General features: G+C 41.5%; 2 protein-coding genes across 3 annotated transcripts; both read left to right on the forward strand.

Moving 5' to 3' along the window:
• Nucleotides 1–400: 400 nt before the first annotated feature.
• Nucleotides 401–3,960, forward strand: SRGN (serglycin). The gene is made up of 3 exons (XM_062580180.1): nucleotides 401–579; nucleotides 2,047–2,194; nucleotides 2,995–3,960. Exons 1-3 carry the CDS (start codon nucleotides 489–491, stop codon nucleotides 3,206–3,208), a joined length of 453 nt encoding a protein of 150 aa, XP_062436164.1. The 5' UTR covers nucleotides 401–488; the 3' UTR covers nucleotides 3,209–3,960.
• A 1,187-nt stretch (nucleotides 3,961–5,147) lies between these two features.
• On the forward strand, nucleotides 5,148–16,743 carry VPS26A (VPS26 retromer complex component A). 2 transcript variants are annotated; one of them, XM_062580361.1, is made up of 9 exons: nucleotides 5,148–5,255; nucleotides 8,100–8,249; nucleotides 9,830–9,905; nucleotides 11,782–11,938; nucleotides 12,829–12,993; nucleotides 13,415–13,521; nucleotides 14,647–14,715; nucleotides 15,544–15,686; nucleotides 16,421–16,743. In XM_062580361.1, the coding sequence occupies exons 1-9, from the start codon at nucleotides 5,253–5,255 to the stop codon at nucleotides 16,532–16,534; spliced, it is 984 nt and encodes a 327-aa protein (XP_062436345.1). In that variant the 5' UTR covers nucleotides 5,148–5,252; the 3' UTR covers nucleotides 16,535–16,743. The 2 variants fall into 2 exon arrangements, with proteins under 2 accessions (XP_062436345.1, XP_062436346.1); XM_062580362.1 differs by lacking the exon at nucleotides 14,647–14,715.
• The last annotated feature ends 1,590 nt before the right edge of the window (nucleotides 16,744–18,333 follow it).

Below are 18,333 nucleotides of genomic sequence, written 5' to 3' on the forward strand. Positions count from 1 at the left end.
AAAGGAAAAAAAAAAGCAATTGGCATGCTGTTCCTGAAATAACTTATGTCCGAGAGGAAAGATTATTTCCCATTGGGTGCCACTGCTGGGTTCCCGCTGCGGACAGCAGGCTTCAAACCTCCCCAGTGCCAGCACTGTCAGAAGGTGGGATGAAGTTTTCTCTCTCCAGAGGAAACAGTGACCATGTGAAAGCCCTCTGCTTTGGGGCCGGCTTGTGTGGACCAGAGGGAGCGGGCAGGCTCAGACCCTGGGCATCCCCCTTTCCCGCCTGCCCACTCTGGTTGAGGGTCACTGTCTTTCTCAGGCAAAATTAGAGATGAAGGCGCTGGGGATTTTCTGTAGATGCCTTGCTTGAGTGAAGCAGGAAGCTGTGACGCAGGTTATGGGCTGGGTCTGAGGTTTTGGAAACCTTTTCTACGCACGCAGCTCCTGGCCCCACTGTATTTCTCGTGAAATATTTCTGCACGAAGCCACGGCAAAGGCTGGCAATGCAGGGCAAGATGCAGCTCCTGATCGGGTACAACGGGAGGATTTTCGTGACTCTCTGTATAATCCTCTTTGTGGGATACACAGCACAAGGTAAAACTGGGAGCAGTTGTTCTCTCTGTAATCCTATTTCTGAGCTATGTGGTGTAGGCCAAGGGAGCAACCTCTGAATTTCAGGAAAAATACTTGAGGTTGACCTTCTTGTAACAGTAACAAAATCAGCTTCTAAAACAAAAACTGTTTTGCTAACAGTTTTTGAGGAGGGTTATAAGAAAAGATGTCTTTTTTTACGTGGACCATTTCTGTGTCCCTCACCCAGTCTGTCTGGGTAAAAGGCTTCATTAAAAAAGTTAGTTCAATATTTATTTTTTAACTAGCTGTTTCATAGCATCTCATTTATTCAAGTATTATTCAATAATTTAGTTACAGATAAAGTATGTAACAGCTCCCATGTTACAACTCTACTTTTATTTTTCGAGGGAGGAAAATTAAATTAATGAGGAAATGTTTGATTCTGTAAAGTGAAAGAATTGCGACACATAGCACTAAACCACCCAAAAGGAAATGTTGATTCATGATGACATTTATTCTGTGGATTTGTTTCTTGTAAGAGATAACTACTTTTCAAGTACGTATAGTATAATTTTTACCCAAACAAGGCTATAATGGTGATCAATATCTACCACTGTTTCTGCTTTGAAGTTCACCTTTGAGAGATGATGGCCTGCTTTTTGCATGTCACTTATTTGCAAATTATTCTGCTGAACTAGTTTATTTTTTTGCCACTTTTACAGAAAAAAATCCTCTTACTAATATGCTATCAGAGGCAAATAAACATGAAAGGGAACTATGTTATAAAAGGAGCATGAAATGATGCCTGTGAGATATTCTTTCTCTTACAGAAGAGTAGGAGGTGACTGAAAGTCATCTTGTACATTATGGTAATATATAAGGCGAGAAAGAACTGTAATTACAGAAAGATATTCCCAAGGAACAGAGAAAAATTAGATAAAGTGCCAAAAGAAGGAGAATATGCCAGGAGGCTTTAGAACACATTGATTAAGCAAGACCAAACAGAAGGATGAAAGACTGTTGTTTTTATTCTGATTTTGTGATCATTATTTTTTCCTTTTGATATCTTCTGAAAACTTCCTTCTCAGCAACAGTCCTGGTGAGGCATCTGGGGTGGGCGGATGGGATGGGACGGGACCAGAAACAAAACTGTTGGTTTACTTAATTCTAAAGAAGCTTCTGTAAGTGTCTGAATCACCTATTTTCCCTGAACTTGCTTCAAAAGCTCCCTGACAGCACACTTCCTTGATTTCCAAATCCACTTGGTTGCCCTTTAGGCACCTTGAGTTTTGGGTTCCTCAGGCAAAACTCATCCCATTGAGCATACAGGACAGGAAGGGGCCAGGGATTCACTCACTTTTCTGCAGCTGAGCAATTGCGGTCACAAAAATTTCTTTGCTCCTGTAAAGTTTAACGGGTGCTCCCCAAGTTAGCGGGTCACAGAGGTGGCTCGGGTCCACATGAATAACGTCTCACTGCTTTCTGCAGGCGCATCGCTGCAGAAGGCAAGATACAAGCGAGTGAGGTGCAGGCCAGATGCCTGGTCTGCCAACTGCATCGAGGAGAAAGGGCCCTGGTTTTATATGCCCGAAGGTGGAGCCAACCACATCCTGCCTCCCATGGCTCATCCCTCTCTGTAAGTTCCTGCACTGTACCTTCGCGATTCATGCTGGCATCAAAACATTTTCGGTATTCCCATCTCAACTACTCAGGCAAGAAGTATATGAGTGGAGAGGCAAAGTTTGAGGAATAAATCCCACCACTCGGCAAGTGAGTAAAAATCACCATGCCCTGGGCAACTCAGCTACAGCATTTATCAGTGTCATGGCTTTAATGAGTTCAAAGCTAATAGAAGAAAGATCTACTAAAGACCACTGATACAGATGCTTCACTTCTGGGCAAGAAAATCTTTACGGCATAAATTATCAGACTAGTAGGGTATTTTGGGGAAGTGTCAATATATGCTTGGTCTAGTCTTACCCTTTTCAACTTCTCTGGAGTATACTGGATGAGGCAGGCGTTTTGTCCAGTCGAGAGGACATGGCTGGGGTGACAGCCGTGATGATAACTTTAGAGTTGACTTATGCAGTGAAATGTTTACCACTAGTGAGATGGAGATAAATTATCTTTTGAAAGGCTTCAGTGTATTAATTTTTTTAAAAAGATGTATAAATAGGACTGTGACAGTGGTGTTACAGGTCACGTGTTACGGCTCAGGCCCCACTTCAGGAGGAGGAGTTAGCTCTTCTCCGCATGCAGGTGGAAAGGGGAAATGTTGTTCCTCTTCTCTGCGGTGGAGAGAAGTCCACAGGCCGTTAAGTTTGTGGCTTGGATGCTAGTTTCAAGTTTTGTGGCAACACATGATCTCAAGGTTTCCCTTACAACTATCCAGTGAGGGTAGTTAACCAGCATAAATGTTGCTGCTCCATGTTTCAGGATGAAGGACTACCAGGAGCTGGCCAATATGTTTCCACTTTCGGAAGAAGAGTCCGGCTCTGGGTTTGAGAACGTGGCTGAAGTGGAGCAGGAATCCGGGTCTGGGGCTGACTTTGGCACTGATTACCCTGGCATGAAGTTCCACGACTTCTTGGTGGGCCAGCAAAAAAGCAAGCTGAAGCGGAAGCTCACAGAGGAGGATTTAATTCTGTAGGGGAGGAAACTTGGCCCTCATCGTAAAGATTGTGACCTTTCTTGCCTTCGGCATGTCTTCTCTGGTGTATGACCAAATCCGATTACTCTCAGGACAAAATGGTTTTATAAAAGTTCTAAATCAATAAAAACTGCCTTACAATCTCTATTGCTTTTATTCACTAAAAATCTGTATTCAATCTGAACTTACTATTTGCTTTTTAAGTGTAGGGTAACGATCCAAATCAGGGGAAAATAGGATTTTAAAGGATCTGAGATAACCTTGTTTGTATAAATATTATGGCTTGCAAAAAAAAAAAAAAAAATCACCCACTGGTAATAAATTAAAAATGTTTATTTGATGGGAATCAGATGCACATTAACACAACTCAACTAATTCTGTAAAATCAACTCAAACCGTTGCCTTTCATCTAACTTTCCTTAGATTATTTCCTCAAGAAGCACAAATGTTGTGAACTGTTCTGGCACTATAGATGTTATTTCCTGTTACGAATGTAAGAGTGGGTCTTGTTGTTATGGCCGGTTTGCCTCAGTGTAGCTTTTACACTATTTTGGCTGTGTAACCTTAAAGGAAGCCATGAGAGGCAAAAGCCATAACTCCCTTCTCCATTCTCTCTTATGACTCTTAACATTAAAAGTGGCCAATGAGCAAGTGCACCTACCTTTCAAATCGCTGAATGGATTTTCCCCTGATGTCTGTATCTACCTGGCTGTAATCCTATTAAAATCTAAATTAAACCATTTTTTTCTTAAGCATTAGACTGAGCTCTTGAAGCTGTGTGTGGTGAGCCCCTTGAGATGTACAGCGCTTAAATGACAGTGCTTGCGGAAAGGGTTGCGGTCTGACACGAGTGTTCCAAGAGCCTGCTACTTTCCAGTGGGAAGCTCTTCCAACTGATTTTTCAAATCAGTTTTCCTAGCAGAAATGCATAAATGTTGTATTTGGAGGGACGAATGCTGCATTTGGAAGCACTAGCAAAAATACAGCTCCGTGAAAGTCCATAGTCTGGACACCACTGAGCTTTTCTGGTTGCCTCCAGTGACATCCGCTCTCTAAAATGTGAAAAGAAGACCCTAAATCAAAACCAAAACCAAAAAGCTAACTAAGTCTATAGCTGTAATCATGCGTTTGCAAATGAGCTTACTTTTAGTTGCTTTTCTAGCTCAGACTTACTGTGCAAGTTGCAGAATTGAAACCGATGGTTGCTGAGCACCACCTAACATTGCCATCTGATGGCCAAACTACAAACTGACAATTCAAAATACTGGGCTTTCGAGTGTAGCCTTTCCTCTGTTTACCTGAAAGATGGTATCTGGAAATAAATTTTTCTCTGGAAATAAAATTGTCCGTGTATCAAGACATCAGCCGTCCTTCATGCTCTGATCACTGCGCAGAGGTGCAAACAAATGACAACCTGTTTGCCAAGAAAAAAAAAAGAGACTTTTACTGATAGATGTTTTCAAAGTTGGACAATTTTATGCAAAGCTCTTGATGGATTATTTTTTCGAACAGAAAAAGGAGTCTTGTAGTTTAATTTAAATGTATTGCTATTCCATCTAAGATAAATATAGAATGAGACCGAATTAAGCTGAAATAAGTGGGTCCGAACAGTTTTCTGGCAGCTTAGCTAAATCAAAACGCCTTTGCGCTACGAGTCTCTAGGCTGCTGAGGAAGCTCATACCGCCTTTTAAGGCCGTTGCCGCCACGTTACTCTCAGTCTCCACACGAAGGCGAACACGGCAACCCCACACAGCTGCAAACGGAAGATCAATTAAAAACGTAACGGCCGGCCGCGCGGCGCCCCGCCTCCCCGCGGTGCGCATGCGCCGTTCTGCCCCCCCCCCCCCCCCCCCCCCCCGCTCCCGCCCCCAGGCCGGCCCCGTGCGGAAGCGGCGCTCGGAGGGGAGGGGAGGGGGCGGTCACGTGCCGGGCGGGGGGCGTGGCGTGGGCGCCTCTGCGGTCACATGACAGGGGCGCGGGCCGCGGCCGCTGGTGCTGGTGCTGCCTGGGGTGGGAGTCGGCCGCCGCCGCGGGGCTCCGACCATGGTGAGTGCGCGGCCGCGCGCGCGGCCCTTCCCCCCTCCCGCCGCGAGACCCCGACGGCCGTTGGGCAGCGCGCGGCGCCTCCCCCCCCCCCCCCCCCACCGCCCCGCTCCCGTCAGCCCCGAGGCGGCGGCCTGGGCCGGGCGGTGCCGCCTCCTCCCTCCGCCACCTGTGGCGGCGCGGGGCGGGGGGAGCTGCCGCCCGCCCCCTGCCCTCCGCCGGCCCCGGCGGCCGTGCGCCCCCCCTCCCCCCCCCGCCGCCCCGCGCGGCGCCCCCTGCGCTCTGCCCGCTGCTCCGGGGGCCTCGGCGGCGCCCGGCGCCCCCGGGCTGCGTCACGCGGCGCTCGCCTCCCCACGCGGGCCCTTTGCGCCGCGTGGGGCGGCCGCGACGCCCGCCCCGGCTCGCCGAGGGGACGCGCCGGGCAGCGCCCGCGGGGCTCCCGGCGTCCCCGAGAGCGACTGCGGTTATTAATCCTGCTGGGCTGCTGAGGCAGCTGCTGAGGCAGCTGCTGCTCCGTGTGCCCGCGGCGCTCGGCCTGGAGCAGCCGCTCAGTGCGCTGCGCGCTGCTCCTCTGAAACTCAGAGAATCAGCGGGCTCGAGGCGCTGCGAGTTTCTGGAGCTCGTGCGTTCCTTAACGCACATCCGTGCGGGGCGCACACGAGCTTTCTAGGGCTCTGCGCAGAGCCGAGGCTGGGATTTCTGTACAGTTTATCAGCTTCCGTCAGATGCTGGGCTCCTTAGTACAGCCGTAACGTGAAAGGAGTTGATACAGACTGACTTGAGTGCTGGTGTAGCAAGTAACGTGGCTGTGTTGTACATGTGATGGAAGGGCTCCAATACACCGAGTCTTCAGAAGCGGTGCTCTCTGTCGGTAGCTCTGGTTGGCTGCAGTAAACGATGGTACAGCTTTATAGAAGCTACTGTGGGAGCCTCTTGTACAAAATATATACTGTAAAGGTAATGTGCTTCCTTGTTTAGTTTAGGGGTGGAGGAGGTATAAGATTAAGCTAGAAAGTGAGTACAGAATTTCTAAGGAAAAAGATAAGAGCATGCCCAAAGTAGTCTATATAACAGTTTAAAGTAGGCTAAAGATTGAGGGTTCTTGTTGAAGCTTTATTTTCTTTCTCTCTCCCCTTCTCCCAGGAGCTGAAAATCAAGAACAGCATTAGTGTATGGTCATTAAACAAACAAACAAACAAACAAAACAGCCATGCATACAAATGTGTGCATAGCAGAGGCTTGGAGGACCCTTCAGTCTTGGGTTTAACCTTCTTGTGGATTGTGCTTTTGCTTTCCTCTGAGAATATGAAGTAGGTGTAACTAATCTAGGTTTCAGTTGTAGAATTACATGCATATTCCTGGACTGAACTAGAGCCATTTGCTATCTGAACGAGTACACAATCAGTTTAGTCTTGCTTGAATTGCTGTTTCATAGCTCAAAATTGCACAATGCTTTTGCTTGACTTGTATGGGTAAGCAGAACAGTGCCTCAGTATTCCTGCTACTGAGGCAGTAGCATTCACATGAAACTTTCTTCTAATTTTTCTACCTTAACGCTACACTTTAAGCTTCAGGTTCCGAAAATGTTTTGAACATGTTTTTAACTCCTTAGTTCTTGTCACTAAATTTGTAAAGTTCACTGAAAACTAATTGGTAATTTTGCCAAAAAAAGAGAAGTTGCAGTGAGTTACCAAAGTGTTGTCTACTTCAGTACATCGAAGAAGATTCATGGATTAAGGCGGAAAAAAATGTGGGGTTTTGTACTAGCTTGTTGAGTTCCCATAGAGCTGCTAGCATGTTTCTCAGTTCCTTGTAAGAAACTCTTGTACAAGGTCAAAGGATGGTCTTTCTTCATTTCTTGTATTTGATGCTGGTCAGGAGCTCATGCCTAGCAAAGAATTTTGTAAGGCCAGGGTGACCATTTAGTATTTCTCCACAATACTGCTTTAGGTGTCAGTATTGTGGCCTGAAAGCTTCCTGGGCTGGAGGTGATACTTTACACTCAGTAACCCCTGATGAGTTTGTCCCCGTTGAACCCATATAAACTTCTAACATCCACCATATCTACTGGCAGAGCTGTAAAGCTGGAGTACACTATGTGAAGAGGCACTATCTTTTGATCCTGCTACTGCAGGACCTTCATTTAAGGTCCTTCATTTAATGAATGAACTATGGGGCACGGGAAGAGGCAGCAAATGCTCCTCATTCACCTTCTCTAGCCAGAGGAATTTTATAGGACTTTTTTATATTCCCTGTTAGGTAGGTGTTCCCCTCCCCCCCTGCCCCCCCCTTCCCGACTGAAGCATCCTAGTTTGCTTCATTAATTCTTCAACTTTTACTGGTGTTTATACAGTAAGTTATAATGGGTATAAAACAGTAAGTAATTTGTTCCATAACATTGCAAATCTTAAACCTGATGGAATCAGTTTCTTAACAAGATAAGGTTTTTAAAGCATAATTAAAAGCGATTAATTTTTGAAAGTAATAGCAATTAATAGTAAATAGGAGGAGAAACTTTGTAGTGGCAGAAACCAAAGCTGTGTTTGCAACAGTGATAGTGTTTGTTTTAGTAATATCTTAATGGAACAGTAGTAATGATACTGTGTGCTTTGTTACAAACATATTTTGTAAGAACTGCTTCTCCTTGTTACTGATCCCGTTTCAATTATTTTCTAGACAAACAATTGTCCTATGTCATTGTGATATTTCTTGGTTCTTTAATACAGAATAGTCTTGTAGTGGATGTGTAGATTTTTCCCCCTAATTTAGAGTGCACAGCTGCAAGTAAATACCACATTTTAAAAACTGTTTACTGTGTAGTAACTTACCTAATTATTCTTATTTCAGAGTTTTCTTGGAGGCTTTTTTGGTCCTGTGTGTGAGATTGATGTTGTTCTTAATGATGCTGAAACACGGAAAACGGCAGAAATCAAAACGGAAGATGGTAAAGTAGAAAAGCATTATCTCTTCTATGATGGCGAGTCTGTTTCAGGAAAGGTAACTTTCTTTTTTAAAATGCTTATGAATTGTTCTACTGATTCTGGTATGTGAATACCTATAGGAGGTTAAATGATAACTGATACAAGCAACATCTGGGACTGGAATTGCAGCTTGTACTGCATTTCAAATCAAAAACACTTTCCCTATATCTGATCTTTCCAGCAATAGTTACTGAGGACAAAACTGAACCTTTTTAATGGTTTGCTGCTGCTTATTTGTCTCTAGTTAGCTTGTCTTTATGGAGAATCTGTTTGTGCAATTATGTGCAATCTTGTCATTGGTTTTGACAAGAAAACTATTCCCAAGTGGATCTCCTCTTCTCTTCCACTCTGCTCTTCCCCCTTAAACTTCAAAATCCACAATGTCTTACATGTAACAGTAATCACTGGCTGATGCAGCTGACTTGCTTTGCATATCCTGAAGCCAAGTCTTAAGCTTCATGCTGTGAGGACATTTCTGGAATTGCATCAGAGGAGCAACATACTAAGTTTAGCTGGCTGCCCAAGACATAGGAGTTTTTCTGGTTGAAAAAACAATTAAGTTAGGATTGCCAGAAGAATTCCTCATCTTTCAGTATTGCACCTAGGAACTCCTTGTGATTACTCTGGTTTTAACTGAGCCACTCTTTCTCTGAATGTTTCTATTCTAATCCACTTCTCCTAGAAGCTTGAGCCAGATATTGGGTTCTGGGATTGACTTCTAAATACCTACTCCAGCCTTAACTAATCTATTGCTACTAGGCATCTTCCTGCTCTTCAGATACCTTTCCATATTATGAGCTTGAGTCATTAGAATCCTTTCCAGGATGTGAAACTCTTGCAATAGGCCTCAAACTCAGGGAACAGAGGAACTAGCTCTCATGTGTTCTCTGGTCTAAGGACTTCTTGCTTGTGTCAGTGACTCCTGAGGGGTGCTTGATGAGTTTTGATTAACACAATCACAACTGGATCGGGGGTTTGGAAGACCAGTGACTTGTTGGGCACCTTCCCTCTGCCTCTCCATTGCTGCTTTTCACCACAAAGGCAGATTGTCCATGTGGTTTATTTGCACTCAGATGTCATCGATACGCTGGTATGAAGGTCCTGATAGTAGGTTTGATTGTCTGTTGTTTTTGCTTTGACTTCTCTAAAACTTCTGCTGAGGAAGGGGCTTAAATTCACTTGACTTGAAAGGAATATATCTCGTGATGGTTCTTTTTTTGCACATCTCAATATGACTGTCAGATGATGTTTTGAAGATCTCTGCCTTACAAGATGGTAAGATGGTCATGGCTGGCTTGCGTGAATTGTACTGAAGCTCTGGCTTAGTCTTTGCTATTTGTGGGACTTGAATTTCAAGCCTATTTATCAAATCTACTCACATGGATGATTCATATATGTTTTACTGATGCCTTGCTTGGTGATGCTTAATTTCATCATCAACTACTTGATTTGTTTGCCTTCAGGCTTATCCAGTATTCTTAAGGAGAAGGTCTCCGTATTCCTTGGCATGTTTTAGTAATGTATTTTTTTCTTTACTAAGATCAAGTAGTAAAGTGAAAACATTTAAAGCTAACTGGTACTTTCTTGCTTTGGTAGGTGAACGTCGTCTTTAAGCAGCATGGGAAAAGACTAGAGCACCAAGGAATTAGAATTGAATTTGTAGGACAAATTGGTGAGTTTTGGAGCTATAAAGGGGCTGTTAGGTAGGTGTGGTTTATAAAACTTTGCATTTGTGACTGACAACAGTCTGGCTCAACCATCCCAGCTTGATCAGGTTAGTGAATGGCAAGTGCTAAAGGAAGTATTACCTACTCACTTTAACACAAATGATATACTTTATGGTATTCAGAAAATTAATGGGAGGGAGGACTGGGGTGAGAAGTATTCTGTCTGTCAGAGGCTGGTTGAGAAGCTGAATGAAAGCCGTTAGGGGTCTCTGAAATTAACTGGTATGTGTTGCTTTTGCAACATGGTACACATTGCTTTTGCTTCACATATTTCTGACTATTAATTTTTAAGTTAGACACCCCTGAAAATTACTATAAATAAACGATATTAAAAATGGGGTCAAACTACTTTACTTTTTTTTTTTTTTTTTTTTTTTTTTTTTTTTACTTTCTGCCTATGTCTTACTTCATCTGTATTTGAGGTTCCAAGCCAAAATGTCAGCTTATCTATTTTGCCAAATATCTTAATTCTAGCTTTTAATTCTGGACATGGAAGAAGAGGCATAGGGGAAAAAAAGACAGAGCAGCTTAGAGTAACATATTTCTGGAAATAATTCTGTGGTGGTTGCTTTTCTAAAGCATAGCTGTATACAAATGACAAAATAGGGTTGAAACTTCAGAAGATCACTGCTCTTTCTAAGAAGATTATGTGGTATTCACATTAAAAATATCAGTTTCTTAAAACTATCCAAATCGAGTTGGGTCTTGATCACATCTTACCTCTTCTCACTGGCTGAGCTAATCTCTGTGTCCTTAGGTAGATGCTAAAATTCCTTCTTTCTCTGTTAGAAGAGTGTGTGCGTTAGTGTCCCCTTCTGAAATTAATCTTCAAGTTTCAGCTTCATACAATTGATTTTGATTGAATTTTCACAAAGTCTCTATTTTTGATCAGCCTTTAGGCTCTAGTACCCTGTGTGTGAACTGTTTTACAGCAGACTTGACTGAGTTCTGACACCTATTACACTATACATCTGCTCAGATGCATAGGTTATTTGTTTAACAATTTTCAGTTGATGTATTGTGTGTTGATTCTAGGCATCTTTCTGTAGTGCTAAAATTTAAAATTTCTCAAGGAGTTGTGGAGAAGTGGCTTATTTTAAGCCATTGCTCTTTGTACTTGTTCATGTTTTTTGCATCCTCTATAAAATTGAAATAATATAATATTACAAAAACATTCCAATACTGTGGTGAATCTCTGCCTTACTTGGAGACTAGCTCCAGCTGCATGTCACAGACTTATTTTAAACCACCTCTTTAGAGTACAGCTTTTCTGACTTGAACAGAAGTATTGGATTTGCAGCAATAAATAAACTTTGTTTGCTATGACAAGTGTTTAAATAACAAAGTGTGCCTCAGTTTATTTGTAGTCATTTTGGAAAGAAGCAGATGTTTTAACTTGTAAATCAGCAATGATAAACTGAAGTTGAGGATGTGTTCAGTTCACTTACATTCTTTTGTGGAATGCCTCAATCTATATAAAACAATTCAGAAGCTAACATCAGGCAGTGCTAACTGCAAAGACTACAAAGCAAGAAATACTTAAATTAGCTGCACTGTCATTAAAAAGCATGGTGCTAGCGAAGCTTTAAATAATTGTTCTTTGCCTTGCCTATGGTACTTTAGGAATACTTATTGTAGGTTGTTGAAGCTGAAGGTAACTTTGAAAAACTGGATAAAATTTTTTAACAGATGTGTCGCTTGGGTCTAGAGGTAGTTGCTTCCTTTCTCCTTTCCTGTCTGCTCCTGCCAAATTAGAGAAGAAGTTCTGATTGCTAAAAGTAAATACTGAAACATGCTTTCTTTTGACTTCCTCAACTTTAGAGCTCTTCAATGACAAAAGTAATACTCATGAATTTGTAAACTTAGTAAAAGAACTGGCCTTACCTGGAGAACTGACCCAGAGCAGAAGCTATGACTTTGAATTCATGCAGGTTGAGAAGCCATACGAGTCGTACATTGGTGCCAATGTCAGACTGAGGTTTGTAACTGTCAAGTGCTTCCTCTAAGCAAATTATAATTTAACAATTGTGTTCCTTCTTCCTCTCCTTTCTCCCCACTCCTACTCCTCCTCCTCCCCTCTCCCCCAAAAAAGAGAGCCAATTTCACTGCTATGCTGAGGGTAAAACTATTGTGAGAACAGTAGTCCATGATTGGCTTTTGTGAACTTCAACAGTTATGTTTTGATGTTGTTAAAATGTACAAATGGCAGCCTAAGGATTTGATTGAGATCTACCTTGTGACTCATTCTAAACTGCTAAGCTTGTCTCTGTTTTGCCTTGAGTTGGAAAGGGGCAGAGAATTTTTTTATTTAATTCTTGAAAATAAATTACTTTGAACTGGATTTTTTTTTCCAAACTGTAGAGTGTTGTGGTTTGTTAATCTCATTTGCACTACGCATTTATGTAAAAGCAGTTGTATTTCAGTGACTTGCACCAGTGCAAGGAAAATAGCAGGTAGTGTGCACCAGTGAAAGCTGACTGGTGTCTATACTCATTTTGGTGGGTGGGCAATAGAAACAGAGAGACTGGTGCCCACAGAGGGTTTGGGTTTTGTTTTGTCCTTCAGCTATCTGCATTTTGGATTTCAAGTCAGAAATGTAACGGCCAATAACTAGTGTGTCTTAATCAGAAGAGTTGTGTTCTGTTTATGGATTCAGTTATTTCAGCTGAATCATGTGAAGACAGTCCGTGTCTTACTTAAAATTCTACTTAAAAGGTATTTTGTGTATTTTTTTTGGTACTCCTTTCTGATTAGTCTTCAGAGAGAATGTTCTCTGGTCTTTCAAAGAACACCTGTATCTCAGAACCTAAATGCCTTTGATTATGTAATTCTGAATTATTCTGACCGACTTGGTGGTTTTCTTCCTAGGTATTTCCTAAAAGTGACAATAGTAAGAAGGTTGTCAGACCTGGTAAAAGAGTATGATCTCATTGTTCACCAGCTTGCTACCTATCCAGATGTAAACAACTCGATTAAAATGGAAGTAGGCATTGAAGACTGCCTGCATATAGAGTTTGAATACAACAAATCTAAGTAAGTATAGCATGGAGCAAAACACATCTAATTAAGTATCTGAGGAGAAAAATGTAGACTACTGAATACTTGATGAGCAATCCACAGGTATTAAAAATGTAAAGCATTATTTTCAATCACTATTGTTTGAGTTGTTTGGCTAGTAATTATACAGTGGCCACTTTTGAGAAACACTGGTCTCTTCTGCTTTCAGTACTAAAAGGTCAGCAGCAAATATTTAAAAGATTATTTGAAATAGTATTCATGCTATTTTGGTATATAACTGCTGTGATGGAAAGATGCTAATTACTCTGGCCTAGCTGAGATGCTCATCTTGGAAGTAAGCTCTGAGTAACAAGTAGATAAGGTAACTGGCTATATAACTGTTTTCAAGAGGATTGTAAGTTGTTTGTTTAATAAACTCTTTTGTGTTCTCTTGAAGGTATCACTTAAAGGATGTGATTGTTGGAAAAATTTACTTCCTCTTAGTGAGAATAAAAATTCAGCACATGGAGTTGCAGCTGATCAAGAAGGAGATTACTGGAATTGGTAAGAGAAACAAAGGTCAAAGGAGACAGCAACTTGTATGCCGGTTGAGCCTAGACAAACCTGGAGAGTGAGGTCAAAAAGTTCCACTTTGGGCTGAAGTGATCTTCCATATGTTTGCTACTCACTGATAATTGACTAGTTTGTGGCATCAGTAATCGTACTTAGTCAACATTACTCAAGGTTTGCAGCTTGTTCTGGGGTTGTGAATGTCAGCTAGCTAGCTTTACAAACTTGAATCATTGCAAATGGAACTTGGGAGTAAATATGCATGAGCTTAAACAGCCTTGATAGAAGGAAGAGGGCATGAAATGTGTCTTGAAGAACTCTTTTACCTCTGCAGAGGTAATCTGGCAAAGTGGGCTTGGTAAATAGTGGCATGAATAGGTTTCATGCTTTGGAAGTATGTCACTTTCTGTCAGCCTAAAACTGATACAATGAAAATATCAAGAGGCTTTGAAGCAGCAACAGCTTGGTCTTTGCAGATCAGGCTTGCACACCCTGGAGCTAGGGAGACAGTAAGAGGCTGTGGCTCACGACTTCTTGTGCTGGTGCCTGAGGCCATAGTGAGCTGTTTGTGTGGAGAGTAAGAAAGCCTGTATCTCTGCAGAGGAAGGGCAGAAAGCTGCTTTTATTGCTGCTGCTGCCTTTTCTGGCTAAACTTGGCACTGCAACTTAATTGCCCAGGTGTTGAAGAAAGGTGGCTATGGAGAATGGTGCCACTTTTGCTGGATGGTATCCCTTCAGATTTCTAGTCTGATCACGGCCTAGCAGTGTCAAAGTGGCACTGCCCTCCGAACGCTTTCACAGGTCTTACCCTGCATGCTTGCCCGTTATACAAAGCCCTTGTACTGAGGGCTACCTGGAAACGTTAGCTGCTGCCTCTTCCTGGTCAAAGTGGGGAGGAGAGTAAGAAGCAGATACTCTGCCCACGAGATGACTTTATTTGCACTATCTGTGTAACTGGTATATAAGGCAATGATCTTCTTGCTTTGAAGACCTACAAAGATGAAAAAGTGTAGTGTTCTGCCATTTGAATGCTACCAAGTAGAAACTGCTGTGATAAAATTTTGTAAATATGTTAAAATCTGAAGTATGTGTTCTCAAAGTGAAAACTTGTTTGACCAGGACCCAGTACCACAACAGAGACTGAAACCATTGCAAAGTATGAAATAATGGATGGTGCACCAGTTAAAGGTAAATAATAGTGCCTCTGTTTTGAAGGGGGAGCACTTTGAGTTAAAACTGTTCTTCTCTTCCCTGCCCTCCCTCCCCAACCCTCAGTCTGAAGGACATGAGTTGACTTCTGTGAATTTTTTGTGGAGGAACTGTATTTCTCCTTAGGTTGCTGAAAAGAGGATTTTTTTCCCCCCTATTCAAAGCAGATATTTTCATTCGCTTAGAGCATTTGACTTGATCCTAATTTGTCCCTATTTACCATGCAAATTCTGACTGCTGCCTTTAGCACTTCAATTCAGACTTCCATTATGCTGAACTTGTATATGTAGGGCTGTAGATACTTCTCATTTTGTCTTGCCTGGCTACCATGCTTCCACCCTTTGATTTCACACTTGCCTCTGTAGGTTCAGTCTGTTTTACCAGGTATCTGAGCTGTTCCTGCCTTCAGGACTCAGATGTGCAAATGCCATTAGGTGCCTTAGGCAGCAGCAGCACTGTAAAGGTGACTTGGAGGTGGAAGATGGTGTAACTTAGGCTTGATCTAAGCCTAAAGGTTAAATTTGTTAGTCTAGGCTGGCACTTCCAACTTATAGGAGCTGGTGTTGATGACTGGAAAAAGCTTAAATGGTCTGAAACCTAATGAAGTGTGAGTGACTTCTTGCCTAGAAGGCTCTTACGAACTTCAGATCTTGGAAATCTGATATTGCCTTCTAGGAAAGGAAGGGTCCCTGTTTCCAGAATATATGGAATGCTTAGGAGCTAAGCTGCATTTATGTTTGAATGGCTTCGGAAACTTTAATGACACCTGGTTTTCAGGAACTTATTTAAAATTCTTTTCTCTTTAAGGTGAATCAATTCCTATAAGACTGTTCTTAGCAGGCTACGATCCAACTCCTACAATGAGGGATGTAAACAAAAAGTTTTCGGTGAGGTACTTCTTAAATCTAGTGCTTGTGGATGAAGAAGACAGGCGCTACTTCAAACAACAGGTATGGTCTCTAGCAATCTTGTTACGGAGTTATCTGGACTGTTGAACATGCTGCTTTAAATATCTGACACACTAGAAACCAACTGTTTCAAGTATGCCACAGATATTTGTCTGGTGTATTGTGGTCTGGGCAGAAAATGCTATCTTGAAAAAGGGGGAGCCATGAAGGAACTTCACAGTGAATATTCAGGCGGATTTATTTATGTCTAAAATGAGCTGCAGATGCATTTTTAAACTATTGCAGATTATTTCCTTTTACAGTAATAACTTGGGTTCAAAACTACAAAATTATACAAAGGATTACTGTAACTCAGCAAAATTTGAGGACATACAGAAGAAAGGTATGATATGAAAAGGGTCACTGGAATGAAGCTATGTAGATCAGCCTTCCTTCTAAAGAATAGACAGGATAATGTAATTTAAAGTGGAAAATGAAAGGAGACTGGAGGATAGTAAGGCTATGGTAGGCTTCAGATCTAGATGAAGAAAAATTACTTGAACCCTTCATAATGTCAAAGTAGGACTAAGACTGGGAGCTGACTGTTGAGGATTGATAACAAACGATCAGGTGCTAAATATGTAAACTGAATTACCTGTCTCTTGCTTCTAGCTTACAGAACAGTGCAATACAGTGGCAATACTTCTTGAAAATTATTTGCTTAGGAGGGTCTTATGATACTTGATACTGCTGGCTTAGTGATGAATGGTTGACTCAAGTGTTTGTTTTCTCAATAGGAAATAATTTTATGGAGAAAAGCTCCTGAGAAACTGAGGAAACAACGAACAAACTTTCACCAGCGATTTGAATCTCCAGAATCACAAGCATCTGCTGAGCAACCTGAAATGTGAACTGGTATAAGATGAAAAACTCTTGCAATGCTTCAGCAGGTTAAAGGTGGCAGCAGCCTGTGGGAAACGAAGGCCAAAATTCCCATTACAACTGTCTTCCTTCATCTTGCAGTGCTGCATTTACCATACTACTAAAATATTCTTCAGTTAAACATTCAAGTATGTATATACATTAAAATTAAAATAAAGTGCTTTCTCAAACACTGGAACTTTCTTAAGCTACTATTTTATACTGCACATTGACTTTTATTTTGATAATGTTATGCACTTGGATCTGCATAAGCTTAAATCTAGTCATTTCCATGCATGGTAGGGTGGTATATTTGATTTTTGCTGATCACCTATATTGTGTAGACTAAAGCATTTCCCTGCTCAATTCATATTGTTTATTGCATGTCTCTTTCAAATGTTGCTTAGCTGCATTTTTTGTTCTGAAACCAGTAAGACAATTGACTAAATTACACTAAAAATCAAGGCTTATGATGGACTACTTGCCATAAAAGACTTCTAATTATTGTATTAGGGTTTAACTCAAACTGCAGGTATATGCACTATGAATGATAACTGTGGAGCCTTCAGCCACCTTACTAAGGTTTTTAAGAAGCTTTGAATCCGTTAGTAACAAAGAATGTTAGTAATAGAGAATGTTAGTAAACATCTCTTTGCCAAAAAACAAACACCTCCCCCTGTGTTTAAAAAAAAAAAAAAAATCCATCATACTTCTAAACCTTTCATCTGAGTCAGAGTTATCTTAAGGTTCATTGCTCAGTAACTAGTGAAAGTAGAGATGTTCTCACTATTTCATTTTGAGGTGGTGTTTTGAGGTGGTGAATGGCTGAAATATGTGAAAGTAATTACTGATGAAACAAATGCTGGCAACTGATTATTTTGCAAATACACAGTTATTCCTCCTGGATTCACATTTCCACTGTCTTCAGTTTTTCCTCACTGTCCTAATAGGAGAGGCAAAACATCCTCAAAGGACACCCCCCAGAGTCCATCAAGGCCTGTTATGAGGGTAAACAAGCTTTTACTATTATTTGTGTGCTCTTCTAGAAAGGTGTTTTTTGAGGCCAGGTGAGCTTCAAAACTATTAGAAGCTTGTCTAGCAAAGCAGATTGTTTGTCTTGATCATCTTGTATTCATTTAGTGTTTGGAGAAATAGCTTAAACAAGTTAGCCTTCATCTGTTCACAATTGAGCATGTAGTCTGTTATCAGACATGTGGCTTGGGCATATAATGAAGCCTGCTGTGTAGAAGGCTACTTGCGCTTGTAGTTCACTTGGCCTTTAAACCAAGACTTTTCAACTTCAGTGCAAGTGTCATTGGTAACCTTACTTTATGAGTAAGTAAATAACTGAATTACATTTCTGTAAGAACCGTTTTACTACTCTGGCACTTTGATAAAGCAAAGATTCTGTGTACTTTATGCTAGGATACTTCTCTTCATGTGGATATCTTTGAGAGCAAACTTCCTCATGTAAGTGCCTGTTCAGAATTAAAAAAAAATAAAATAAAATAAGCCAAATATTTTCATGGTCACTTGCATGTTGTAATCTGGAAATTATTCTGAGAGATTTTGAGAACGGATTGTACTTAACCCGCCTCAGGTGGTGCAACCATGTATGATAAACAAGAAACATAATGAGCTGCTATTTGAATTATTAAAATAGCTGTATTCTCACTAAGCATTGGGTTGTGTTTGTTAATGGGGATGTGTGTTGTAACTTCTCTGCTAGTCTGGGGTTTAAAGCTGAAAACTGGGCATTTACTGAATGTACCTACTCTCCCTAGGCTCC

This window comes from Rhea pennata, chromosome 7, assembly GCF_028389875.1.
Source record: "Rhea pennata isolate bPtePen1 chromosome 7, bPtePen1.pri, whole genome shotgun sequence".
NCBI lineage: Eukaryota > Metazoa > Chordata > Aves > Rheiformes > Rheidae > Rhea > Rhea pennata.

Excerpts from the sequence above, each read along its gene's own strand:
- SRGN (XM_062580180.1), top strand. The coding sequence starts at position 489 with ATGCAGGGCAAGATGCAGCTCCTGATCGGGTACAACGGGAGGATTTTC. Across the intron at positions 580-2,046 it reads TGTGGGATACACAGCACAAG|GCGCATCGCTGCAGAAGGCA; the intron begins GTAAAACTGGGA and ends TGCTTTCTGCAG. Across the intron at positions 2,195-2,994 it reads CCCATGGCTCATCCCTCTCT|GATGAAGGACTACCAGGAGC; the intron begins GTAAGTTCCTGC and ends TCCATGTTTCAG.
- VPS26A (XM_062580361.1), top strand. Across the intron at positions 9,906-11,781 it reads TGAATTTGTAGGACAAATTG|AGCTCTTCAATGACAAAAGT; the intron begins GTGAGTTTTGGA and ends CCTCAACTTTAG. Across the intron at positions 12,994-13,414 it reads TTTGAATACAACAAATCTAA|GTATCACTTAAAGGATGTGA; the intron begins GTAAGTATAGCA and ends GTTCTCTTGAAG.